Source organism: Salmo salar, chromosome 09 (assembly GCF_965601325.2).
Source record: "Salmo salar chromosome 09, fSalSal1, whole genome shotgun sequence".
In the NCBI taxonomy this organism is placed as follows: Eukaryota; Metazoa; Chordata; class Actinopteri; order Salmoniformes; family Salmonidae; genus Salmo; species Salmo salar.
The window spans coordinates 135,164,315-135,191,657 of record NC_138299.1 but is presented as its reverse complement, the minus strand read 5'-3'; the positions used below and the strand labels follow the sequence as shown (position 1 = coordinate 135,191,657).

Below are 27,343 nucleotides of genomic sequence, written 5' to 3'. Positions count from 1 at the left end.
GGGAATCATACAGAACACCAACATAGAAAAAGAAACTAGAACACAACATAGACATAGAAATACTAGATCACCCCCTAGTCACACCCTGACCTACTACACCATAGAGAAACAAAGGCTCTCTATGGTCAGGGCGTGACATACACCTTTGCCAAATACATTTAAACTCAGTTTTTCACAATTCCTGACATTTAATCCTAGTAAAAATTCCCTGTTTTAGGTCAGCTAGGATCACCACTTTATTTTAAGAATGTGAAATGTCAAAATAACTGTAGAGAATTACTTATTTTAGCTTCTATTTCTTTCATCACATTCCTAGTGGGTCAGAAGTTTACATACACTGAATTGGTATTTGGTAGCATTGCCTTTAAATTGTTTACCCTGGGTCAAACTTTTCGGGTACCTTTCCACAAGCTTCCCCCAGTAAGTTGGGTGAATTTTGGCCCATTCCTCCTGACAGAGCTGGTGTAACTGAGTCGTTGGAAGCTTACTCATGGGGAGTTTACTTATTGCTGATGGCCATGGAGCGGCCTCCTTCCTGTATGGCTGGCAAGGGCAGTGGGGCCTCGACGCTGGGCACACCCTCTGGAGAGAGAGAGGAGGTCACCTTCTCAGAGTCCACACCGGGGAGAAGGCTGCAGCCAGGAGACAGAAAACGTTTCTATCAGAGGAGAGTACTCTCATGTGGCAGAAGTTATTATTGTCCATGTCGGCATTCCAAATTGCACCATATTCCTTCTATACTGTAGTGTGCTTCTTTTGACCAAGGCCTAAAGGGCTCTGGTCAAAAGTTGTGCACCATATAAGGAATAGTGTGCCATTTGGGACGTATCATTGCAATCATCACCCAAGAGATGTTACTTTAGATTTACAGTTTGATAACTATCCAAATGATCTGCTTTGTACTCATGTGATTTTCCTGGTGAAGTGCCTTGGCACGTAGCCGTGTTCATCTCTTCTCTCCTAGTGCTTTCCTGTTGATATGACAGACACATTGGGGTTTGGAGTGTATCTTCAGTGTGTACAGTAGGTGTATGACTGTTAGTTCCCACATTGAGTTCGGTCTACAGTATATGCTTTAGAGTGCACCTGGCTGTAGTATATTGTATGTGTATTGGGCTGCTATTTTAAAAGGCTTGTCTCCCTCCTACAGCTGCTCTGGGATACCTTTACCAACAAAGATTTGGCATTGACCCTTAACTATAGGCTGCAGTACTGTACATGACTAAGAAATGTAGCATATCTTCTAGCTTTGTCTGTCCAGTAGTTTTATGGGCTTTCAAAAACCATACAGTGCAAATCCATCTCAATGGGCTACTTGCAGTCCTTAAAATACAATGCCTTGTGGTTAAAATATCAAAAAGAGAGAGGAATGCATTTCAGTGGTACAGTTGCTCCAAACAGCTAAGCTGTTAGCAAGCCATGAGCGATTTTCCAGAAACATGCATGTCAAGTGGAGCAACCAGTTGCTATATGTGCCAATGACTGTAGTAAATAAATAAATAAAAAGGAGGGACACATGTCTGGTCTGACATACAGGCCCGGCCAGAAGCACTTTAGTTGTTTATTTCCATACACCTTGACAACTGTCCACACTCAGAGAACATGAACAAGATTGTACAGATTTAAGCGCTTAATACACCACCACCATCCATCCAACCATTCATCCACAACAGTGGAGCCATATAAATAATCAAAGATAAGCTCATGTGTCCTAAGACATATATATGAGATATTCTGTACCCACCATGGAAAAAATGACGTGTAGCAGGACCATGGACATTAGAGGTAATCTCTCTATGCTGGGTGTGACATGCTGTGGGCCCACACAGCAGGAACGTAAATAATACACCGTACCTACTGCACAGACCTCATGGTACAAAAGCAACAACAAACACGCCCAAAGGATTACACTGCAAAACGCAGCGGTAGCAACAAAGGCTCGGCTTGAGCATTGCAAATAGTCATTTTATTTCCTGTTGTTGCACTTTTTGATCATGTAAATCATTACCTTTTTGATTGAAACGTGTAATTGTGTATTTCCTGTTTTGCTATCTATTGTTGGTTCTGGTTGGTTAGTATCCACACACTGAGGGAGAGACAGAGAGCAGACCCAACAGAGACAGTATACAGCAGTGGAGATTTGTCAAGACCTTGCAAATGAAAACAAATACTTTGTAATCTGCAGTTATTTGCATTGAGTTTCAAAAACAATTTGATGAAACGTTTTGTTATTAAGAATCATGAACTGAAGGACTGTGAAAACAGTCTACCAAGGAGTATAGCCGAGAGATGAGCTCTCTGGCGCATTGGCAGGTCTGAAAGTGATTGTTTAATTTGTGTGTTTAGGACTTGACAGCATGTCAGCGACACCAGCATTGTCTTTGTGTGAAAATCAACTGGGACCTTAGTGTGTTTTGGCTGGGTTTTGCAAACCAGTCAGTTATATGAAGCTCAGAGAGAAAGAGACATGGGCAACATGACTGCTAGCATGATGGAGTCGTGAGGGACTTGGAACAGACTGACAGAGTTGGGGATGGGAAATGGACTCTGAGAAACCCAAGCCCATGATGGAGCTGACTGGGTTATAACAGCTGTAATGGGTTTAGCTGGGCCGGGGGAGTCCCACTTGGCCTCTGCATTGGCCTGGCTGGCTCAGCCTGTTGCTGAGGCTGTCATGGCAGATGTCACTGGCAAGGGAGCAGAGAATGATCAGCTATACACCATACAGTTCTCCCAAAGAAGACAGGCTGTGCTGGAGGGTTGGTGGTCTCCCGAGCACATAGGGAGGTGTGCTCTACCATACACAGGTATGTACTTCACACAGGCTTAGGGAGATCGTTTTTTTTATCAGTTACAATACAACACATTTTCTGTTTCCTGTGTAGTCTATTTTATGTAAGGAATCATAACAATCAATTACCAACTGAATTGTACCTCTATCAGTAGACCAATGGATTTTGATGTGTAATGTGGAGAAACAAGTCAGTTTTATGCATTCTATTTCTAAGGTGTGGTCCGATCAAAAACAGAGCACTATTGTGCTGTTGCCTGGCAACTGTTTCCACAGTAACCCTTGCTCAGAAACATTCCACTGTGGTTTTCGAGGAGTGCCATGTATAGCAATGGGAAAATAAACTGATCACAAAAATGCTAACTAATGTAAAGAATGATTAAATATGGTCCAAAGTGATGGGCATGCTTCAATACAATACATGAATGGACATATAATGAACATGCCTTTTTTATTTTGTTACAGCTCACATGGAGGCTGTGCATGCAGCATGTACCCCTGACACCTGTACAGGAAGTCAGACACTTCAGTATAGGGAAACTTAACCCCTGGAGTGTTTCTTTTAGATAAAGGGACTGTGTGTCATGCCAAATCCCCTGTCATAACACATATGACTAGGATGACAGCCCCTTGAGATAAATGGCTCTATAGTACTCAATCACAGGATAAACATACCTATTTTTACCTCTTCTTGCTGAGGAGTGCATGACAGAGACATAAGGACTTCATATGTACACCTCTTATCAAGAGTGGGCACACCTTTACATGCATTGTGTTCCCTGACTGTTGAAAGAAAAAAAGCATGGGACAAATGGCATGATGTTTCATTGTGGTCGTTGGCAAGTGGTATTAGATCATTCTACAGAAGGAAGTTGGTGTCAAATACATTGTGACATGTCTGTCTGAAGTAAGCCTAATGTAGCCTCTGTATGAAGAACAATGAAGAAGAAAAAACTGACCTGAGGCACAATAGATAATACAGTCAGACACAAGGATGCCATCTAGTGGTATATTTACAAAGAAACAGGGACTTTGAACATAAGGCCTATGACTATTTGTCTGTCAATTTTGAATAAACAAACACTGATAACCAAAGTAAACACAAACTTTACACACCACAAATATTTATTAAAAACAGCATTGTTCTCAAAATTGTTCTCAGACACAGTTTCCACCAACTTCAGGTACAAAATCTCTTACCTAAACAAGTCACAGGGGCGCTTTGATACGTTTGACCTGTCCCATCCTAATTAAGGTCACAGGGGAAACACTGACCAAAACTAAGGTTCCTACCCTGTCACAATAATACAAGTGTTATTCCAGTTAGTTTTTTACAAAAGCATGTGGATGGTGTCAGAGAGCCATACTTGACTAGCCCACTGGGCCGTGACATGAGGGAATATCAATATCAACTATTGAACAAATAGGTGGTCATATTTTGGAAAATGATGTGGTATACTTCAGCATTTCAGAAATACCAATTAAAAAATCTGACCGAAAACAAAAACAGATGGATTTTTTTTTATTCAAGTGTTTACATTGTGATATTATATGACTTTCATGTCAGCTGAGATGATTCAGAATAAGCTGCACATTTTAGCTCCTCACAATGCAGACTTTGTGTCGACCTAACTTGTTTTCCCCTCTTAAATCCTAAAAGCTGGGTCAGGCTATTCTGACACATGTTCCAGAAGTCCATTTGACATCTAGATGTGATATCACTCACTTCAATTTGTAAAACAGTAAAAAAGATATATATTCAAAATAAAGCCTTTACTTCTACTCTTTCTTTTGAAACGGCCCCAGATGAAAGATTGCTTGCTATAACACCTGCGTACAAGAGCCAGCACATCATGTTAGCGAGAGAGCCATACAGAGAACAAACAAGAATGTTCATTTGCTACCTTTAATTATCTTCAACATCAACTGTATGAAAGCATGCAAAAATTACTTCTTTAGAATGGTACATATTTACATTGTAACAACCACATTTCAGTTCAATCCATAGGTGTAATATTTGGAAAACACAGAGCTAATAGTACAAAAGGCATTGACTATTATGAGTAATATAGTACAGTGCATCATGAACAGACAATGAAACCCTATGTTAACAGCAGACACAAACATCACGCAGATGGAATAAGACAAAGGTTAAAAACCTAATACATGGTTTGTACTGTAGTTATCACAAATCTTTCTAAAAGACTGTAAGGGTGAGCTCTTTCATTTGGATCTCTCTTCAAATATATTACATTAATATTACATATTATATGAAGATACAGCAAAGAGTTTGCTTTGTACAGGTCTGTCCCCTAATTTAAACAGGTCTATCAGGAAAAAAAGGTTTACCAGCCCTCTGCAACTGCACCATCATCTTCAGTAAGGTCCTCCAACTCTCCTTCTCCGTTTCCATCCAACTCTCCTTCTCTGCTTGATTTCCTGCGGGCAACACATGTTTTATTGTCCCCCATGATGAAATCGGGGCAAGGGGGACGACTATGGATCAGTCTCAATACGTTTGTACATACGTTAGTCCCACACAACATCTTTTGGCGAAACTTGAGTGAATGATGTGTCTTGCCATAAAGATTCACATTTACAAAATTACCCAGATTGGCCCAAGGGAGGCGCTATTGTAATCAACTCAAATTCCAAAATTGGAACAAGCATGTCTCCTGTACCGTTTGACCTCCAGTCATGACATTTTGTACATACAATGCCTTGCAAAAGTATTCAGACCCCTTTGGATTTCGTCACATTTTATGATGTTACAAAATGGGATAAAAAAGTATTTTTAAAGATGAATAGAAATTAAATAACTAAAATATAGTTGTTGCATAACTACTAAGCTTCCTGAGGCAATACATGTTAGAAACACCTTTGGTATCGATTACAGCTATGAGTCTTCTTCGGTGAGTCTATAAGAGCTTGGCACAGCTGGCTTGTGCAATATTTGCCCATAATTCTTTAAAAAATATATTTTTTATATTGCAGATAGATTTCCGCTTCCATCAATGTAAATGTCTGCATCATTTTCAATCCCCCATATATTTTGTTGTAAATATATATACAGTATATATATTTTTACTTTCAATATATTTTCCATTGTTATTTTCACCTAACCCTACCACCCCTCCCCAAATTGGAGTAAACTAATGGACAACAACACTTAGGCTTCTACTTCCAGCTTAAACATACTATATACATTTAACAGACACAATGTATTTTACAATAGTTAAGTTTTGTTTGTTTTTAATCCCATCCTTCAGTTACCCTCAACCCCTCCCATCTATCTCTGAAGACCATCCATTTCTATTAGCCATATATTTTTAACTGTGCTGCTTCACAAAAGTCTGCACCTATATACATTTTATGGATACAGTATATTTTACATTAGTTATCTTGTTGTTTTTAGTCCCACCCTTCACCTCAACTCAACCCCTCCCATCTATCTCATTTTCTTTTTCTATTTGCCATATATTTTTCAACTGTGCTGTGATGTTTCACAAAAGTTCTGAACCTTTCTATTCTCCTAGTTTCTACAGAATGTAAATTAAATATAAAAATGTTTGCAAAAAGTATTTATTACAGTTGAAGTCGGAAGTTTACATACACCTTACCCAAATGCATTTAAACTCAGTTTTTCACAATTCCTGACATTTAATCCTAGTAAAAATTCCCTGTCTTAGGTCAGTTAGGATCACCACTTTATTTTAAGAATGTGAAATGTCAAAATAATAGCAGAGAGAAAGATTTATTTCAGCTTTTATTTCCTTCATCACATTCCCAGTGGGTCAGAAGTTTACATACACTCAATTGGTATTTGGTAGCATTGCCTTTAAATTGTTTAACTTGGGTACAACATTTCGGGTAGCCTTCCACAAGCTTCCCATAATAAGTTGGGGGAATTTTGGCCCATTTCTCCTGACAGAGCTGGTGTAACTGAGTCAGGTTTGTGGGCCTCCTTGCTCGCACACGCTTTTTTCGTTCTGCCCACAAATGTTCTATAGGGTGAGGTTCGAGCTTTGTAATGGCCACTCCAATACCTTGACTTTGTTGTCCTTAAGCCATTTTGCCACAACTTTGGAAATATGCTTGGGGTCATTGTCCATTTGGAAGACCCATTTGCGACCAAGCTTTAACTTCCTGACTGATGTCTTGAGATGTTTCTTCAATATATCCACATAATTTGGGATGGTGTTCTTCGGCTTGCAAGCGTCCCCCTTTTTCCTCCAAACATAACAATGGTCATTATGGCCAAACCGTTATATTTTTGTTTCATCAGACCAGAGGACATTTATCCAAAAAGTACGATCTGTGTCCCTATGTGCAGTTGCAAACCGTAGTCTGGCTTTTTTATGGCGGTTTTGGAGCAGTGACTTCTTCCTTGCTGGGTGGCCTTTCAGGTTATGTCGATATAGGACTCGTTTTACTGTGGATATAGACACTTTTGTACCTGTTTCCTCCAGCATCTTCACAAGGTCCTTTGCTGTTGTTCTGGGATTGATTTGCACTTTTCACACCAAAGTACGTTCATCTCTAGGAGACAGAACGCGTCTCCTTCCTGAGCGGTATGACAGCTGTGTGGTCCCATGGTGTTAATACGTGCATACTATTGTTTGTACAGATGAATGTGGTACCTTCAGGTGTTTGGAAATTGCTCCCAAGGATGAACCAGACTTGTGGAGGTCCACAATTATTTTTCTGAGTCTTGGCTGATTTCTTTTGATTTTCCCATGATGTCAAGCAAAGAGGCACTGAGTTTGAAGGTAGGCCTTGAAATACATCCACAGGTACACCTCCAATTGACTCAAATGATGTCAATTAGCCTATCAGAAGCTTCTAAAGCCATGACATAATTTTCTGGAATTGTCCAAGCTGTTGAAAGGCACAGTCAACTTAGTGTAAGTACACTTCTGACCCACTGGAATTGTGAATTATAAGTGAAATAATCTGACTGTAAACAATTTTTTGAAAAATTACTTGTGTCATAAACAAAGTAGATGTCCTAACCGACTTGCCAAAACTATAGTTTGTTATCAAGACATTTGTGGAGTGGGTGAAAAACGAGTTTTAATGACTCCAACCTAAGTGTATGTAAACTTCCGACTTCAACTGTATGTTATCGATCGATTGACTATGACTTTTCAAATCATCTAGCAGTGCTATTTGCAGAATTAGCTCCTGGTAAATGCTACAATTCTTCAGCCATTCCTGGACCTGCTACCAAAAACAAGCTACATATGGACACTACCAAAACAAATGATCTAATGATTCTGTCTCTTCGCAGCAAAATCTGCAGAGCTGGGATGGTTGTATCCCCCATATACATAACATTCTTTTGGTTGCAAGAATTTTGTATAATAATTCAAAGTTTTGAATCCGGGAGGTGTTTTGCGTATCAGTTCATACACCATGTGCCATGGATTCGGTACATCAAAAATATCTATCGAACTATTTTGCAATCTATATGGCACAGCTGTCAATTTTTCGGGTCCTTAAATTAAATTGTTATACCTTTTTATTGATCACAATTTTCTTTAACCAATTTTAGTTATTAATGCAGGGCCGACAGTCAAGTTACTTACTTTTTCCTTCTTTCACTTGCGTCTTCCATTTTTGCGGTAATGCTGCAACTAGTTGGTTGTAATTTGGGTCAGAGCAGACATTTCCATATATTTTCTTTAGCTGCATGTGTGACGTAACTCCACCAGTCCTATTTGTGATCTAATTTCCAAAGATGATACCTTATTTTTATTAGTATATTTGAGTTTAACCATCATTTTTGTTGCATTATTTGTTCTGTCTTTTCTGGTGGATTAAACTGAAATTGCAACCAACTTTCTATGGCTTGTTTTAAAAATGTTATTTTGGAGATTATTTCATTTTCAAAAAACCAAAAGTGAGATGTTGTAATCTGGAAAACGGGAAAAGAGACGTTCTTACTAATCTGCTAGAGAACCAGTTTGGATTTAAGTATAACTTTTGCATTACTGAATCCTTTATTGAGAGGTCTAATGGTTTAATGGTTACCCCTGTATATAGCCTTGTTATTGTTATTTTATTGTGTTACTTTTTTTACTTTAGTTTATTCAGTCAATATTTTCTTAACTCTGATTTCTTAAGTGCATTGTTGGTTAAGGGCTTGTAAGTAAGCATTTTACAGTAAGCTCTGTTGTATTCGTCGCATGTGTCACGTCCTGACCAGTAGAGGGTGTAGTTGGGTCAGGACGTGGCAGAAGGGAGTAAGTGTTTTATTGTTTCATTTAATTTTGGCCGTGTGACTTCCAATCAAGCACAGCTGTAGAGGGTTGTGGTTGATTGGGAGTCACACATAAGTTGCCTACGTTTCCGTTGTGTGGTGTGGGTAATTGTGCTTGTCACTGTTGTTGCACCTGACAGGACTGTGTTGGCTGTCAGTTTTGTTGTTTTTGTTAATTGCATAGTGTTCGTAACATTAAAAATGACGAACCCTAACTCCGCCGCATTTTGGTCCACTTCTTCCGTAGACAGCCGTTACAGAATTACCCACCAAACCAGGACCAAGCGGCGGAAGAGGAAGGAGCAGCAGGACTACTGCGTTATGGACAAATGGACATGGGAACAGATCCTGGACGGAGAGGGACCATGGACTCAGGCTGGGGATTATCGCCTCCCGCAGTGGGAGATTGAAGCGGCGAGAGCGGAGAGGCGATACTACGAGGAGAGAGAGCGCAACGAGCGCGAGAGGCAGCCCCAATATTTTTTTTGGGGGGGGCACACGGGACAGTCGGTGGAGCTGAGGTCGGAACCAGAGCCAGTCGGGATGACATTGGAGGTGAGCGAGGGCTATGAGACAGAGACTGTGACGGGGTTAATGGGAAAATTAGGAGAGAGAGAGATGAGAGAGCTGCTAGTGTGGTGCATAAAGTACGGCATTCGCCCTAATGAGCGTGTCGTGGGTATGATGTCACCTGAGGCAGCTCTCCATACTCGTCCTGAGGTGCGTGCTGGTTGTCTGGTAAAGACTGTGCCTGCGCCCAGAAACAGGCCTCCTCCATGTCTTCCCAGCCCTGCACATCCTGTACCTACGCCCAGAACCAAGCCTCCTGCATGTCTTCCTATCCTGGTCAAGCCCGTGCCTCCTCCACGGACCAGTACTCCAGTGGGTCTCTCTATCCTGGTCAAGCCCGTGTCTCCTCCACGGACCAGTCCTCCAGTGGATCTCCCTATCCTGGTCAAGCCCGTGTCTCCTCCACGGACCGGTCCTCCAGTGGGTCTCTCCACCCTGGTCTCTCCTGTGCCACCTCCTCAAGCCAGGCCTCCGTTATGTCTCCCCAGCCTGGTGAATCCTGAGTCGGAGCTGCCCGCCAGTCAACAGTCGTCAGGGCTGCCCGCCAGTCAACAGTCGTCAGAGCTGCCCGCCAGTCAACAGTCGTCAGAGCTGCCCGCCAGTCAACAGTCGTCAGAGCTGCCCGCCAGTCAACAGTCGTCAGAGCTGCCCGCCAGTCAACAGTCGTCAGAGCTGCCCGCCAGTCAACAGTCGCCAGAGAGGTCAGACTGCCCTGAACTGCCGGAGTGGCCAGACTGCCCTGAACTGCCGGAGTGGCCGGACTGCCCTGAACTGCCGGAGTGGCCGGACTGCCCTGTTCTGCCGGAGTGGCCGGACTGCCCTGTTCTGCCGGAGTGGCCGGACTGCCCTGTTCTGCCAGAGTGGCCGGACTGCCCTGTTCTGCCAGAGTGGCCGGACTGCCCTGTTCTGCCAGAGGTGGCCGGACTGCCCTGTTCTGCCAGAGGTGGCCGGACTGCCCTGTTCTGCCAGAGGTGGCCGGACTGCCCTGTTCTGCCAGAGGTGGCCGGACTGCCCTGTTCTGCCAGAGGTGGCCGGACTGCCCTGTTCTGCCAGAGGTGGCCGGACTGCCCTGTTCTGCCAGAGGTGGCCGGACTGCCCTGTTCTGCCAGAGGTGGCCGGACTGCCCTGTTCTGCCAGAGGTGGCCGGACTGCCCTGTTCTGCCAGAGGTGGCCGGACTGCCCTGTTCTGCCAGAGGTGGCCGGACTGCCCTGTTCTGCCAGAGGTGGCCGGACTGCCCTGTTCTGCCAGAGGTGGCCGGACTGCCCGGTTCTGCCAGAGGTGGCCGCCTGCCCTGATCTGCCAGGGTGCCCGGCCTGTCAGGATCAGCCCGAGTGGTCCTCCTGCCCTCCGGTCCAGCCCGAGTGGTCCTCCTGCCCTCCGGTCCAGCCCGAGTGGTCCTCCTGCCCTCCGGTCCAGCCCGAGTGGTCCTCCTGCCCTCCGGCCCAGCCCGAGTGGCCCGCATGCCCTCCGGCCCAGCCCGAGTGGCCCGCATGCCCTCCGGCCCAGCCCGAGTGGCCCGCATGCCCTCCGGCCCAGCCCGAGTGGCCCGCATGCCCTCCGGCCCAGCCCGAGTGGCCCGCATGCCCTCCGGCCCAGCCCGAGTGGTCCGTCTGCCAGGGTCAGCCCGAGTGGCCCGTCTGCCCGGCGCAGCGATCGGCGCCAACAGAGTGGGCGACGCCGAAGGTGGAGCGAGGTCCACGTCCTGCACCTGAGCCACCTCCAGGATAGGTGGGTTGGGGAGGGAGGGTGTAGCACAGTGCCGTCGGTGACGGCAGCCACCCTCCCTTCCCTCCCTTATTGTTTAGGTGTTCCTTTTTGTTGGGGATTTTTTTTGTGTTTTCCTTTTTTTAGGTGCATCCCGGGGTCTGCACCTTGAGGGGGGGGTACTGTCACGTCCTGACCAGTAGAGGGTGTAGTTGGGTCAGGACGTGGCAGAAGGGAGTAAGTGTTTTATTGTTTCATTTAATTTTGGCCGTGTGACTTCCAATCAAGCACAGCTGTAGAGGGTTGTGGTTGATTGGGAGTCACACATAAGTTGCCTACGTTTCCGTTGTGTGGTGTGGGTAATTGTGCTTGTCACTGTTGTTGCACCTGACAGGACTGTGTTGGCTGTCAGTTTTGTTGTTTTTGTTAATTGCATAGTGTTCGTAACATTAAAAATGACGAACCCTAACTCCGCCGCATTTTGGTCCACTTCTTCCGTAGACAGCCGTTACAGCATGTGACAAATAAAAATGGATTTGATTTTAGTTTATTTGATTTGCCCTTTATTCTTTTCAAAATTCTTCAAGCTCTGCCAAGATGTTGGGGATCATGGCTAGACAGCAATTCAAGACTTACCATAGATTTTCAAGCAGATTTAAGTCAAAACTGTAACTTGGCCACTCAGGAACATTCACTGTCTTCTTGGTAACTCCAGTGTAGATTTGGCTTTGTGTAGTAGGTTATTGTCCTGCTGAAATGTGAATTCCTCTTCCAACCTCTGGTGTAAAGCAGACTGAAGCATGTTTTCCTCTAGGATTTGCCTGTGCTTAGCTCTATCCCGTTTCTTTTTGTCCTGAAAATCTCCCCAGCATTTGCTGATGTCATACCATGATGCAGCCACCACCATGCATAAACACAAGGCAGTTACTCAGTGATGTGTTGTGTTGGATTTGATTCCTTAATACCTTGTATTAACCAAGATGTATGTTTTTTTCATTTAGTTCATTATTGTTGAGTACTATAATGGTATTAAGCCATCCTCAGTTTTCTACCGTCACAGACATTGAACTCTGTAGCTGTTTTCAAACCACCAATGGCATCACCAATTTTTTATTTAAGTGGGCAAGTCAGTTAAGTACAAATTCTTATTTTCAATGACAGCCTAGGAACAGTGGGTTAACTGCCTTGTTCAAGGGCAGAGTGACAGATTTTCAACTTGTCAGCTCAGGGATTCAACCCACCAACCATTCGGTTACTGACCCAATGCTCTAACCACTAGGCTACCTGCCACTCGTACATCCCTGAGCAGTTTCATTCCTGTCCTAAAGCTCAGTTCAGATGGACGACTTTATCTTTGATGTGTTTTTGTGGTTTACTATATAATCCACAGCATAGTTATTAACTTGACCATAGTTAAAGAGATGTTCCATGTATGATGTGTTGTTGTTACCCATCTAGCAATCACTGTCCTTCTTTATGAGGCTTTCGAAAAGCTCCCTGTTCTTTATAGTTTTATCTGTGCTTGAAACTCAATACTTAACTGAGGGACCTTACAGATGTTGTATATATGAGGGACAGAGGAAGGTTTAGTCATTCAAAAATCATGTCAACCCTTATTATTTCACACAGAATGAGTCTATGTAACTTATTATGTGATTTGTTAAGCAATATTTTACTCGAACTAATTTAGGCTTGCCTAAAAAGGGTCTGAATACTTATGCAAAGACTATATTTTAGCTATGTAATATATACAGAATATATAATTATTTGCCCACTCTGACATTACAGAGTAGTTTGTGTAGATTGTTGACCAAAAATTACTATTAAATCCATTTGAATCCCACTTTGTAACACAACATGTGAAGAACTCAAACGGGTCTGAATAGTTTTGCAACTTGCAAAGCATCTCCTCATGAGCAACACGTGTCCCATAAGGACCTATTATCTCGGCCTATTACAATTTCCAGAAACTATACATTTTGTCTCCCAGCAAATGTTTTACAAGCATATCTCCAGTGCCTTTTGAGCTACAGTCATGACATTTTGTACAGACAGTGCATTCAGAAAGTATTCAGACCCCTTGACTTTTTCCACATTTTTTTTACATTACAGCCTGATTTTAAAATGGATTAATAAAAAGAATAATTCTCATCAATCTACACAATACCCCATAATGACAAAGCGAGAGAAAAAAATGTATGCATCTCCTCATGATAAGTCCTGTTTTATATCAATGCATCTCCCTATCAGACAGTGGAGTCCGGTCTCTAACATCCCGTCCATTGTCAGCTATCAAGTTTTGATTTCCAGCAAGGGAAAAAATATGTTTTTTTATCTTTCTCATTAATCCACGCGACATACATTTGTATAATTGCCAATAATTGTCACTAATTGGCCCCCAAGGGGGGCTCTGCATCATTCGTGGGGGACAACATGTTTACTGTTGCCTTGCTACTGTGTGTTGTTAAAGGCAACTAGAAGGGGGAAGGGTCATGACAAGAACACTGCATTAAATGCCATGCATGTCAGGAACAGCATTACCAATCAGGTCCAATACGCAGCGCATAAATAGACAGTACTGAGACCATAGAAATAGAATCACATAGAGTAGAATGATAGTGATCAAACCCCAGAAGAAAACCTGTTAGCACAAGACTGGTGTTGCGTCCCAATTCCAAATTGCAAAATATTCCCTATAGAGTATGCACTACTTTTAACCAGGGCTCTTACCTCAATGAAGGATGAACCTCGGTTTCCAGTCGCCCCCAAGAGTCCCTGCAATGGGTAAGAGATAGACAAGAAAAGGACAATATCAGCAAATATGTGCTTGTTAAAGACTGCACGTCAATGGTAAATAAGCAATGTAATCATAAAGTTACATTACATGATGGAGATAGATACTGTAGAAAAAAAATCTGAACATCTATGATGGACTAATTAATATTAGCATATTTCGTTAAGGCACAATCTAATAAACCACTTAGCAATGTCATCAAAGCTGTTGTGTGCCCTGATGTAGTTGACTGAGCTGAACTGTAAGTGTGTGAGTCGTCATGCTCAGAGGGCACAGGGGCATGTGCCCCCTCAGATTTGTCATTTTTTTCAATAATAATAATCATAATTTAAATGTTTTGCTTTATGTTTTGTTGTTTCTCTGTAATACTACTAGCCACTTTGAAATGTTATGAAGTTGGCATTAGCTAACCCAGATAGGTTCCTAGTCTCCCAAACTCATAACTTGCTATCAAGAAGCCATTTCAGGCTATCAATCAAGTTAGTTGTATAACCATAGACGGTGCGTCCAGCTTCCACTAAAGTAAATTGAATTGCCAAAATGATATAGCCTAATTAGCCTATTCCTGTTGAGACAGAAATACATGAAGTCATTCAAAAGAGGCTACTACACCAGAAAGCGTGATTTGGACACATAGGATCATTAGCTTCTTACATTTTTTTTGTTGCTGTGGATTGTTTTAAATCACATTGCCTACAGTCGGAGTTTGGGCAGCGCACGCGGCAAATGCCAAATATATGAGTGTTGAGTTGCAACTGTCAATGAAAAGTAGGGCCCAGCCAGGTACAGTGCCTTCAGAAAGTATTCAGACCCCTTGACTTTTTCCACATTTTGTTACGTTGCAGCCTTATTTTAAAATGGATGAAAAAATATATATCCTCTGCAATCCACACACAATGCCCCATGACAACAAAGCAAAAACAGATTTTTCTATTTTTTTGAACATTTATTAAAAATAAAACAAAAAAACGTATTTACATAAATCTTCAGTCCCTTTTCTATGAGACTCGAAATTGCGCTCAGGTGTATCCTGTTTCTCTTGATCATCCTTGAGACGTTTCTACAACTTGATTGGAGTTCACCTTTGGTAAATTCAATTGATTGGACAAGATTTGGATAGGCACACACCTGTCTATATAAGGTCCCACAGTTGACAGTGCATTTAAGAGCCAAAATCGAGGGAATTGTCCGTAGAGCTCCAAGACAGGATCGTGTTGAGGCACAGATCTGGGGAAGGGTACCAAAAAATGTATGCAGCATTGAAAGTCCCCAAGAACACAGTGGCCTCCATAAGTCTTAAAAGGAAGATGTTTGGAACCACCAAGACACTTCCTATAGCTGGCCGCCCAGCCAAATTGAGCAATCGGGGGAGAACGGCCTTGGTCAGGGAGTTAACCAAGAACCTGATGGCCACTCTGACAGAGCTCCAGAGTTACTCTGTTGACATGGGAGAACCTTCCAGAAGGACAACCATCTCTGCAGCACTCCACCGATCAGGTCTTTATGGTACAGTGGCCAGACGGAAGCCACTCCTCAGTAAAAGGCACATGACAGCCTGCTTGGAGTTTGCCAAAAGACACCTAAAGACTCTCAGACCATGAGAAACAAGATTCTCTGGTCTGATGAAACCAAGATTGAACTCTTTGGTCTGAATGCCAAGCGGCACATCTGGAGGATGGTCCCGTGTGGCTCAGTTGGTAGAGCATGGTGTTTGCAATGCCAGCGTTGTGGGTTCAATTCCCACGGGGGACCAGTACGGAAACAAAATTTTGGAAAAAAATGTATGAAATGTATGCATTCACTACTGTAAGTCGCTCTGGGTAAGAGCGTCTGCTAAATGACTAAAATGTAAATAGAGGAAACCTGGAACCTTCCCTACGGTGAAGTATGGTGGTGGCAGCATCATGCTGTGGGGATGTTGTTCAGCGGCAGGGACTGGGAAACTAGTCAAGATCAAGGGAAAGTATAGAGAGATCCTTGATGAAAACATAAGTCTCTGAATGTCCTTGAGGGGCCCAGCCAGAGCCCGGACTTGAACCCCATCGAACGTCTCTGGAGAGACCTGAAAATAGCTGTGCAGCGACACTCCCCATCCAAGCTGACAGAGCTTGAGAGGATCTGCAGAGATGAATGGGAGAAACTCCCCAAATACAGGTGTGCCAAGCTTTGTAGTGCCATACCCAAGAAGACTTGAGGCTGTAATCGCTGCCAAAGGTGCTTCAACAAAGTACCGAGTAAAGGGTCTGAATACTTATGCAAATGTAATATTTCATAAAAAAAAAAAAAAAGTTTTTAATTTGTCATTATGGGGTATTTTGTGTAGATTGATGAGGAAAAATAAACATTTTAATCAATTTTAGAATAAGGCTGTAAGAAGGAAAAAAAGGAAACCGCACACTGCTCTTGATAGTATCACTGATATTTAATAAGCTTACATATCGGCCTCACGGCCTTCGTCAGAGCTTTTGTGAATTTTCTGAAAACAGCACCTCTATGTAGACCTAGCCCCACCCACATCCGTTCCACGTATGGAAAGGGGTTGGAGGCAAAGGAAAAATAAATAAGTGCTACCAAACATAACAATATGCATTTCACAAATATTACAAAAGTGTATAGACAAGACGCACCGAACACGTCAGAGAATTGTTACAAAAAAGACCAGCTAAAGCAAAAGAACACTCCGTTATGTTCACAACCACATATACTTTGAATTCGCGAAAAGTGGGAGGTGTGGTTAAGAAACATTGGCATATTTTATCATCGGACCCAGCTTTGCCGGCTGAATTCAAGAATCCACCACTCATTGTGTATAGGAGAGGTCGCAATTTGCGCGATAAATTGGTTCATGCCAACTGCCAGCCACGAAAGAAAATCAGCCAGGCTCTTTTACGCCCTCTACCAAATGGTAGCTATAAATGTAGAGGATGCGCACAGTGCAACAATATGATGAAGTGTGAATATTTCTGCCACACACACACAGGAAAACGGTTTCAAATTAACGATATCATCACGTGCACCACCACCCATGTTATTTACATTATTAAATGTCCATGTGGGCTCTGCTATGTCGGTAAAACCTCCCGCTCTCTCAAACAGAGAATTAGTGAACATAAAAGTTCAATCAGGAGAAACGACAGGGATTATCCAGTCGCAGTACATTTTAATGACCAAAAGCATGACATTTCTACCTTTAGATTTTGTGGCGTAGAGAAAGTCAAGATATCAGACAGGGGAGGTGATATTAATAATACTCTGAGCAAAAGAGAATGTTTTTGGATTTTCACCCTCCAGACATTATTTCCTAAAGGACTTAATGATGAATTGCCTATGTATGTTATGTTGTGAATTTAAAATATGTTTCTATTTAAGATTACTTTGTTTTTTCGTATGATGTACCCAATGATTAATGAAAACTTGCTATGTCCTCGTTGTGATTTTATGGACGTGTTCGGTGCGTCTTGTCTATACACTTTTGTAATATTTGTGAAATGCATATTGTTATGTTTGGTAGCACTTATTTATTTTTCCTTTGCCTCCAACCCCTTTCCATACGTGGAACGGATGTGGGTGGGGCTAGGTCTACATAGAGGTGCTGTTTTCAGAAAATTCACAAAAGCTCTGACGAAGGCCGTGAGGCCGATACGTAAGCTTATTAAATATCAGTGATACTATCAAGAACAGTGTGCGGTTTCCTTTTTTTCCTTCATCCTGTTTCAACTGTTGCCATGCACCTGTAACAAGATTGCTCAGATGTGCGAGTGCCTTTTGAACCCAGAATAAGGCTGTAACAAAATTTTGAAAAAGTCAAGGTGTCTGAATACTTTCCGAAGGCACTGTATATTGCAATATTTCAAAATACAATTGCAAGAAAACAGTTTGGAAAGCAAATGGCTAATGCTGTAAAGAGAAGACAAAGAAAATACTCTGTCTATTAGTTAGCAAAATTGTCAACTTAATTTAGCGAACAGTGTAGCCTATCTTATTGGAGAGAATGGAGAACATTGGCCATGTCCACAGTGAGTGTGTATATTCACTCTTTATCATTGTTGGATCAGTGCCATTTGAAAGTTTGTTTTTGGACAATAATTTCTTCCCCCAGGTTAGATGGACGTCATATTGTATTTGTGTCTCCTCTTCTCATAGCCATATTAGATGGATCAATGTCGTTTTTATTGATTTGTCAGTTTGTCAGTGTCAGCGGAGTAGGCTACCCTGCAATTATTGTTGTATTAAAAAAGATTCTGCTAATGTCTCCAGTCATATGAAGTGTAGAATTGCATGAAATGTGTTTATAAAAAAACAAATTTTTCCCATGCAAAGAAAGGAGAAGAAACGTATCTTATATAGCCTATGCCCTTTGTGCTGTTGTCTGTGCCCAATAATGTTTGTACCATGTTTTGTGCTGCTACCATGTTGTGTTGCTACCATGTTGTTGTTATGTTGTGTTTCTACCATGCTGTGTTGTCATGTGTTGCTGCCTTGCTATGTTGTTTTCCTAGGTCTCTCTTTATGTAGTGTTGTGTGTTTTCTCCTATATTTATATCGTATTTATTTATTTATTTATTTTAATCCCAGGCCCCTGTCCCCACAGGAGGCCTTTTGACTTTTGGTAGGCCGTCATTGTAAATAAGAATTTGTTACTAACTGACTTGCCTAGTTAAATAAAGGTTAAATAAAAAATATAAAAAATATAGCCTAGACCTACTGTAGGCACTACATGCTCAGCCAAGCACTGATCGGTCTTTTTGTGAACAGTGATTGAGTTATATTATTAGGCCATCCAATCTACTCATCACATTAGGAATAGTAGGCTCAATCAAGGTTCACCCGATATGGATAAAAATCAAATCAAAATCAAATCGAATCAAATTTTATTTGTCACACGCGCCGAATACAAGTGTAGACTTTACTGTGAAATGCTTACTTACAAGCCCTTAACCAACAGTGCAGTTCAAGAAGAGTTAAGAAAATATTTACCAAGTAGAATAAAATAAAAAGTAACACAATAAGAATAACAATAATGAGGCTATATGCAGGGGGCACCGGTACTGAGTCAGTGTGCGGGGGTACAGGTTAGTTGAGGTAATTTGTACATGTAGGTGGGGGTGAAGTGACTATGCATAGATAATAAACAACGAGTAGCAGCAGCGTTCAAAAGGGAGGGGGGGGGGGGGTCAATATCTATTGTCCGGTGGAGATTTTATTAATTGTTCAGCAGTCTTATGGCTTGGGGGTAGAAGCTGATGAGGAGTCTTTTTGTCCTAGATTTGGCGCTCCGGTACCACTTGCTGTGCAGTAGCAGAGAAAACAGTCTATAACTGGTGACTGGAGTCTCTGACAATTTTATGGGCTTTCCTCTGACACCGCCTATTATATAGTTCCTGGATTGCAGGGAGCTTGGCCCCAGTGATGTACTGGGCCGTTTGCACTACCATCTGTAGCGCCTTACGGTCAGATGCCGTGCAGTTGCCATACCAGGTGGTAATGCAACCAGTCAGGATGCTGTCGATGGTGCAACTGTAGAACCTTTTGAGGATCTGGGGACCCATGCCAAATCTTTTCAATCTCCTGAGGGGAAAAGGTTTTGTTGTGCCCTCTTCACGACTGTCTTGGTATGTTTGGACCATGATAGTTTGTTGGTGATGTGGACACCAAGGAACTTGAAACTCTCGACCCGCTCCACTACAGCCCCATCGATGTTAATGGGGGTCTGTTCGGCCTGCCTTTTCCTGTAATCCACGGTCAGCTCCTTTGTCTTGCTCACATTGAGGGAGAGGTTGTTGTCCTGGCAACACACTGCCAGTTCTCTGGCCTTCTCCATATAGGCCGTCTCATCATTGTCGGTGATCAGGCCTACCACTGTTGTGTCGTCAGCAAACTTAATGATTGTGTTGGAGTCGTGTTTGGACACGCAGTCGTGGGTGAACAGGGAATACAGGAGGGAACTAAGTACACATGGCAGACATGTTGTTGCCTACTCTTACCACCTGGGGGCGGCCTTTCAGGAAGTCCAGGATCCAGTTGCAGATTGAGGTGTTTAGTCCCAGAGTTCTTAGCTCAGTGATGAGCATCGTGGGCACTATGGTGTTGAACGCTGAGCTGTAGTTAGTGAACAGCATTCTCACATAGGTGTTCCTTTTGTACAGGTGAGAAAGGGCAGTGTGGAGTGCGATTGAGATCGCATCATCTATGGATCTGTTGGGGCGGTATGTGAATTGGAGTGGGTCTAAGGTGTACGGGAGGATGCTGTTGATGTGAGCCATGACCAGCCTTTCAAAGCACTTCATGGCTACCGACGTGAGTGCCACGGGTGGTAATCATTTAGGCAGGTTACCTTTGCTTCTGTGGGCACAGGGACTATGGTGGTCTGCCTGAAACATGTAGGTACTACAGACTCTGTCAGGGAGAGGTTGAAAATGTCAGTGAAGACACTTGACAGTTGGTCCGCGCATGCTTTGAGTACACGCCCTGGTAATCCGTCTGGCCCAGTGGCTTTGTGAATGTTGACCTGTTTAAAGGTTTTGTTCCCATCGACTACCGAGAGCGTTATCACACAGTCATCCAGAACAGCTGGTGCTCTCGTGCATGCTTCAGCTAAATGCATAAAAGGCATTTAGCTCGTCTGGTAGGCTCACGTCACTGGGCAGCTCGCGTCTGGGTTTCCCTTTGTAGTCCGTAATAGTTTTCATGCCCTGCCACATCCGACGAGCGTCAGAGCCGGTGTAATAGGATTCAATCTTAGTCCTGTATTGACGCTTTGCTTGTTTGATGGTTCGTCTGAGGGCATAGCGGGATTTCTTATAAGCGACCGGATTAGTCTCCCGGTCCTTGAAAGCGTCAGCTCTAGCCTTTAGCTCGATGCGGATGTTGCCTGTAATCCATGCCTTCTGATTGGGACGACGTCGTCGATGCACTTATTGATGAAGCTGATGACTGAGGTGGTGTACTCCTCAATGCCATTGGATGAATCCCCGAACATATTCCAGTCTGTGCTAGCAAAACAGTCCTGTAGTGTAGCATCCGAGTCATCTCTGCCTATTTGTTATTGTAGTTTGGTCAGGACGTGGCAGAGGGTATTTGTTGTACATGTTTTTGGTTATGTGTTTATATAGAAGGTTATTTTTTGTAGAGTGTTTCTGGGTTTAGTGGTGTATCTATGTAGAAAGGGTATTTGATTTAAGTGGTTCGGGGTTTATTAGATATGTATTTATGTAAGATGGGGTGTTTGATTTAGGTGTTCCGGGTTGTTGGGTATGTTCTTGTATTGTATTTCTAGGGGGCTGGTCTAGTGTTGTATTTCTGTGTTGGCCTGGTGTGGCTCTCAATCAGGAACAGCTGTACATCGTTGTTGCTGATTGAGAGTCATACTTAGGTCGCCTGTTTTCACCTGTTAGTTTGTGGGAGATTGTTTCTTGTTTAGCTGTGTGGCTGATGAGACTGTCAAGTTCGTTTTGTTTTGTATACGTTTATGTGTTTTCCTTCTTCACCAAAAAAAAAAAAAAGATGAGTGTACATTTTCCCGTTGCGTCTTGGTCTCTACCCTACGACAACCGTGACAATCTGACCACTTCCGTATTGAGCGAGTCACTGGTACTTCCTGCTTTTTTTTGTTTATTTTTATTTTAAAATTATTTAAAATAAAATTAAAATATATTTTTTTTTAGGGGTCGATCAGCTTAATATTGCGGAAAGAATATTGCTTCCATCAATGTAATTATCTGCATCATTTCCAATCCCCCTTATATTTTCTTGGTAAATATATATATCCATACATGCATGCGTACATATACACATATATACAGACATACTTTTTAAAAGAATATACCTTTATTATGCTTTTGTTTTTGCTTTAAGCAGGAAGATAGAGTTATGGTCAGATTTGCCAAATGGGTCTGGGCCTGTTCCAGTGAAAGCAGGATATCCTTCTCGTCGGACTCGTTAAAGGAAAAAGTTTCTTCTAGTCCGCGGTAAAGTTATTTTCAGTCATAAGAGACGGTAGCAGCAACATTATGTACACAATAAGTTCAAAAATAAGTTACACAAAATGCAAAAAATCGAACAAAATACCCTCTAATTAAAGCTGACAGTCTGCACTTTAACCTCCTAGTCATTGTATCATTTCAAATCCAAAGTGCTGGAGTATAGAGTCAAAACAACAGAAAATGTGTCACTGTCCCAATACTTTTGGAGCTCACTGTATGTCATGTTTCTCATTGTAGCTTCAGTCTTCTGCCATACACCTGTCCTTACAGTATTCTGTATATGTACGCTTCTTTTGTGTTAATCCCATTTACAGTAGCCTATATATCTAACCGACTCTGTGTATTTCTGTCACTTTGTTTTGTTTTGTTTGTTTCCTAATCCCAAAATTGGCAGATAAAGAAAGCAGATAAGGAGGATTTATAGGGGACTTACGCAAGGAGACCTCCTGGAGCAGACATAGACCTCTCTGCCCTCCTGTTGTGACACTCAAAGGGGTTACTAAAGGACCTCTTCCTCAGCATGGACTTCACCAGGATCTAACGTGGGGAGAGTGAGTGTCAGCTGTGCGTCCCAAATGGCAACCTATTCTCTATAGTGGACTACTTTTGACCAGAGCCCTATAGACCCTCGTCAAAAGTAGTGCACTATATTGTGAAAAGCGTGCCGTTTGGGACACACATTCACTGTAGCAATCTGCCATATGACAAAAATGTTCCCTGACCATGTGTATTGACCTGGAAAAACTCTGGGCCCTGGTGTAGGTCCCAGACTTTTTCCCTTGTTAAGACACAAAAACTCCTGGCCCTATTTGTGATAGATGAGTAAGTTAGTAAGTAAGCCTTGTCCGAGCCAGAACAAGAGCTGTATATCCCCTGGACAGGACACTAGTGAACTGACTCACCACAGCAGACAGACTGGGGATGAGTTTGATGGAGTTCTGGACCTCCTCCTCAGTCACCTCCACCACAGTGCAGTGTTCTTCCTCCAGGGGTAGAAGGTCAGTGCCATCCTCCGTCACCCACGGGTGCTCCTGGCAACAAACAGGAGGGGGAACACAATCGTCCCACAACACTTTACCAGGACAGTAAAACATTCATTTAAAGTGTCATAGATGGTTTCATGAAGGATTTGTTTTTTATAGGCACTATTGAAGGTCTAGATCTGCCCCCTTTTACCTTGATTTCAGGAATGGTGATCCTTGTATCAGGATTTTTATCCAGCATCCTTATAATAAGCTCCTTCAACTCCTTGCATACTTCAGGCCTGTGGTACCAAAGAGTGACTGAGATGACCACCTACCAAATACAATAGACCCGTCTACAGTACAGTAACTACAGTAGCAGTGAATGGCTAGGAATGTTAAAACAATACTATTACTATGTTATTATCAAGTTATTACATGCTATAATGTGAAGTTCTACCCATATTTTAGAGTGGTGCATAGAGAGCAGACTAAATTGCTTTTGCATGGTAAATAGTGTCCCTTAGTGGAACTCACGTGTCTGGGAACTCCACAGGCCTATTCCTGATCTTATTGTGCAGGCCGATGATGTATTCATCGATGAAAGGGCACTGATATAGGAAGATAGTGAAGAAGAAAAGGCATTAAAATGCTGCTATAAAAGGATAGGCTACATGCATACGCATGCTGTCTGTTTCCCAAATAAACCATTAAATGTATTTATTTTAAAAGCATTATTATGGGGAGCGGAGTCAATCACCACCTTCCGGAGACACCTGAAACCCCACCTCTTTAAGGAATACCTGGGATAGGATAAAGTAATCCTTCTACCCCCCCCCCCCCCCCTAAAAGATTTAGATGCACTATGGTAAAGTGGTTGTTCCACTGGATATTATAAGGTGAATGCACCAATTTGTAAGTCGCTCTGGATAAGAGCGTCTGCTAAATGACTTAAATGTAATGTAAATGTAATGTGAGATGCAACGGTTGATCAAACAATAGTTGTAGTCCTCAGCATAATGGACACAGCAAATCAGAAACTAGTGGGCCAAAATAATCCATGGCAGAATACTGTACATTATGATAATAACAGAACCTACCTTCCCATAGACAAAGCAGTACAGGGTGACTCCCATGGCCCACACATCCAAGGCCTAACAAACATGAACATTGACCATTACTTTACAAAGAGAGCTTGCTGTATATTTTACAGTACAGTAAAATGTTGACGTTTGATACCAAGTCAATGCAATACATTTTCATGGGGTAAATATTATTTCTAGGATACAATCAAAGATGAGTGACCTGATTAGATAAATTAGCAATTAGTGTCTAACCTTGCCAGTAAAGCTCTGTTCATGATCAGTCATCATCTCTGGGGCCATGAAGGCTGGAGTCCCTGCTGAGCTGGACAGGAGAGCATCACTCCCCTCAAACTGGTTACTGACACCAAAGTCTGCAATCTTCACATGCCCATTGTCTCCCAGTAACAGGTTGGAAGGCTTGATGTCTCTGTGGATGATCTTCTGGTAGTGCACTGAGAAGGAGGTGAGTGTGAGAATAGGACCAGGGAAAAAGGACAGGAAACACTGATTTAGTTCTCTTTTTAGATAAACTTTTATAAGTATACAAACAGCATTGCCCATTTGATTTAGGTCTTGACATTCAGCTGTCAAAGCACCAACTGATCCTGTCTTTTCAGAACGTATCTGACTAGTGACTTTCAAACCAATGTCTTGCTAAAACATCAGCAGGGTTAGCAGTATGCTGCAGGTCTCTGAGCAGAATGCTATTAGGCCATACGTCCCAAATGGCACTCATTTCCCTATTTAGTGCACTACTTTTGACCATGGCCCTTAGGGTTCAGGTCAAAAGTAGTGCACTACTGTATATAGGGAATACAGTGCCATTTGCGACGAAATCCAGGTGGAGGACTTACAGTATTCAATCCCCAGGATGATGTCTCTGAAGTAAAAGCGGGCTTGTTCCTCTGTGAAGGGAGTGTCTGAGGGCACCTCCATCACTGGGCTAGGGCCCAGGAAAAGCAACAGAGAAAGGTAAGTAAGCATCACCACCATAATCTTCCAAACAGTGGTCTTCCTACCACTAACAATGCCTGAACCTTGTCATTGGTATCTTATATCCCTTAAAAATGGACACCTTATATTCACCAAATTCCGTAACTGGAGGAGTTATATATAAATAACAAAATTCATAATTTAAGTGTTATGTACAGTGTAATAATATAATAATACGAATATAAGCCATTTAGCAGATGGTTTTTATCCAAAGTGACTTACAGTCATGCGTAGTTACGTTTTACATATGGGTGGTCCCAAGAATCAAACCCACTACCCTGGCATTTCAAGCGCCATGCTCTACCAACTGAGCTACAAAGGACCAGTGTTATAATGTAATGTAATACAGTATATTTCAGAAAGGAGTAAAACGTACCCTTTTGGCATTAACTCAAAGGCTAGAAAATAAACAAACAGAGAATGAAATGACTAGTCATATTAGTTTCTATGTAATAATCAAACTGGATAGAGTATTATAATATACAAACTATGGACCTAGTACAAGGAGATACAACAGAAAACATAGTTTACCATGTAACACCTTGTATCACCATTCAATGCACTGACATGATGAATGCATACTTACCCATGTGGAGATTGTCTTCAGCAGGATCATCGAGAACCTACAATTGGAAAGTGTAAATCTCTGAAATTAATAAAACTAAATGTAAATGAACCATATGAACCTTTTAAATCTTCCACTTATGTATGTCAATATGTTCACCTCCACCAGATGGACAATGTTAAGGTGATCTAGTTTCTTCAGGATGGCGATCTCCTGGTAGACTCTCTCCAGTGGCCCCAGGGGTTTGGGTGGCAGTCCCTGTTCTGTGCTGGCTCCTCGAGGAGGGGGGCGTCCTATAACCAACCGCCATTATATATAGTGGTGATCATCACCAGTTCATGTTCATACCAGTACTAAAGACTTAAAAGGAACATTTTCACCTACGAGGAAATCCACACATCTTCATCAGCTTCTTTTTTGAAAAAACTTTCATTGCCTACGCAAGGAAAGACATGATCAGTTTGCTCCTATGGTATAATAGTCAAAAAGGCCAAAACAGAGGGCTGAGGAACTGCACATTTCTCTGCTCCCACAAAGGAGATGATAAAGAACGAAATGTGCAGAGATTCTTACATAGTATTGTTCATCATCTTCATTGTAAGCTAATCTCACCACACCATATGAGCCCTAGAATAGAAAAAGAAGAAAGTCTGACAGAATCATTTTGACTTATTACACAAGAATTCTTTATGAAATAATGTTTTCTCTTGTCAGACAAATTCAGCATCTATTCTAACTTTTACTTTCTTACCTTTCCAATCTCATCCTTCAACTTGTATTGGTTGAGCTGGATACAATCCTAGGGAGAGAAAAAGTGAAGGTGGTGGGATAATGCACATTGACTACACATTATTTAGGCTCATGCCTATTTCTTTTGAGACTTCATGGATGGGTCCTAAATGGCACCCTATCCCCCATATACTGCGTCCCGAATGGCACCCTATTCCCCTATGGGCCCTTGTCAAAAGTAGTACACTATATAAGGAATAGGGTGCCATTCGGGACAGAACCCTGATCTCCATTTGGGACACAGGCCTGACCTCTGACCTGGGAATCCGAAATGGACACCCGCTTGGACTCGATGGTGGGCTGTCGAGCCTCTCGCGGCTGGGTTGATCGCTCCTGCAATGATAGCTTCCTGTCTGACAATGAAAGCTTCCGGCGCGCTGGTGCAAGGGGCCTTCGATGGCCGTTGGGAGGGGTCATCCGGTTGGATGCCACGTTCATGGCGGCCACCATGTCAGCCAGCTCTGCATTGTGCTCAGAGTCCAGCTCTGCCAGCTCTGCCAGTCCATCAGTGTCTTCACTCATGGTTATCCCTGACCCTGTTCCTTTCCCGGTTCAATCACAGAGAAAGGTCAGAGATGTCATAGGGGCCAGCTAATTAGATAATTAACATTAAATCGTACATTTTAACCGACATTCACTAGTGTTCTGTACTTGTTCATCAAGCTGCTTCTCGCTACAGAAACAGGAGATTCTGCCCTAGAGATTCCTCAGTCAAGGCTTACTTACTTAACCAAGATTCAACTGTAACATCTCCCCGATGTGGGAGACTACACTCAACTGGCTTTCCAATTTTGAATATCGAAAATATTTTCCAAATGCGATTTTGTAGAATTAAGGCATGCACA

General features: G+C 42.5%; 1 protein-coding gene and 1 pseudogene across 1 annotated transcript; both read right to left on the bottom strand.

Moving 5' to 3' along the window:
• Positions 1-74: 74 nt before the first annotated feature.
• Positions 75-1,220, bottom strand: LOC123724094 (heat shock protein beta-1-like; annotated as a pseudogene).
• A 3,463-nt stretch (positions 1,221-4,683) lies between these two features.
• LOC106612916 (calcium/calmodulin-dependent protein kinase kinase 1) lies at positions 4,684-27,087 on the bottom strand. The gene is made up of 16 exons (XM_014214578.3): positions 26,757-27,087; positions 26,461-26,508; positions 26,283-26,336; positions 26,094-26,145; positions 25,869-26,002; positions 25,731-25,767; positions 25,521-25,542; positions 25,006-25,094; positions 24,404-24,603; positions 24,167-24,220; positions 23,604-23,677; positions 23,281-23,368; positions 23,007-23,135; positions 22,538-22,641; positions 14,059-14,103; positions 4,684-5,230 (listed from the first exon to the last, which is right to left on the bottom strand). The coding sequence occupies exons 1-16, from the start codon at positions 27,018-27,020 to the stop codon at positions 5,137-5,139; spliced, it is 1,488 nt and encodes a 495-aa protein (XP_014070053.1). The 5' UTR covers positions 27,021-27,087; the 3' UTR covers positions 4,684-5,136.
• Between the last annotated feature and the right edge of the window lie 256 nt (positions 27,088-27,343).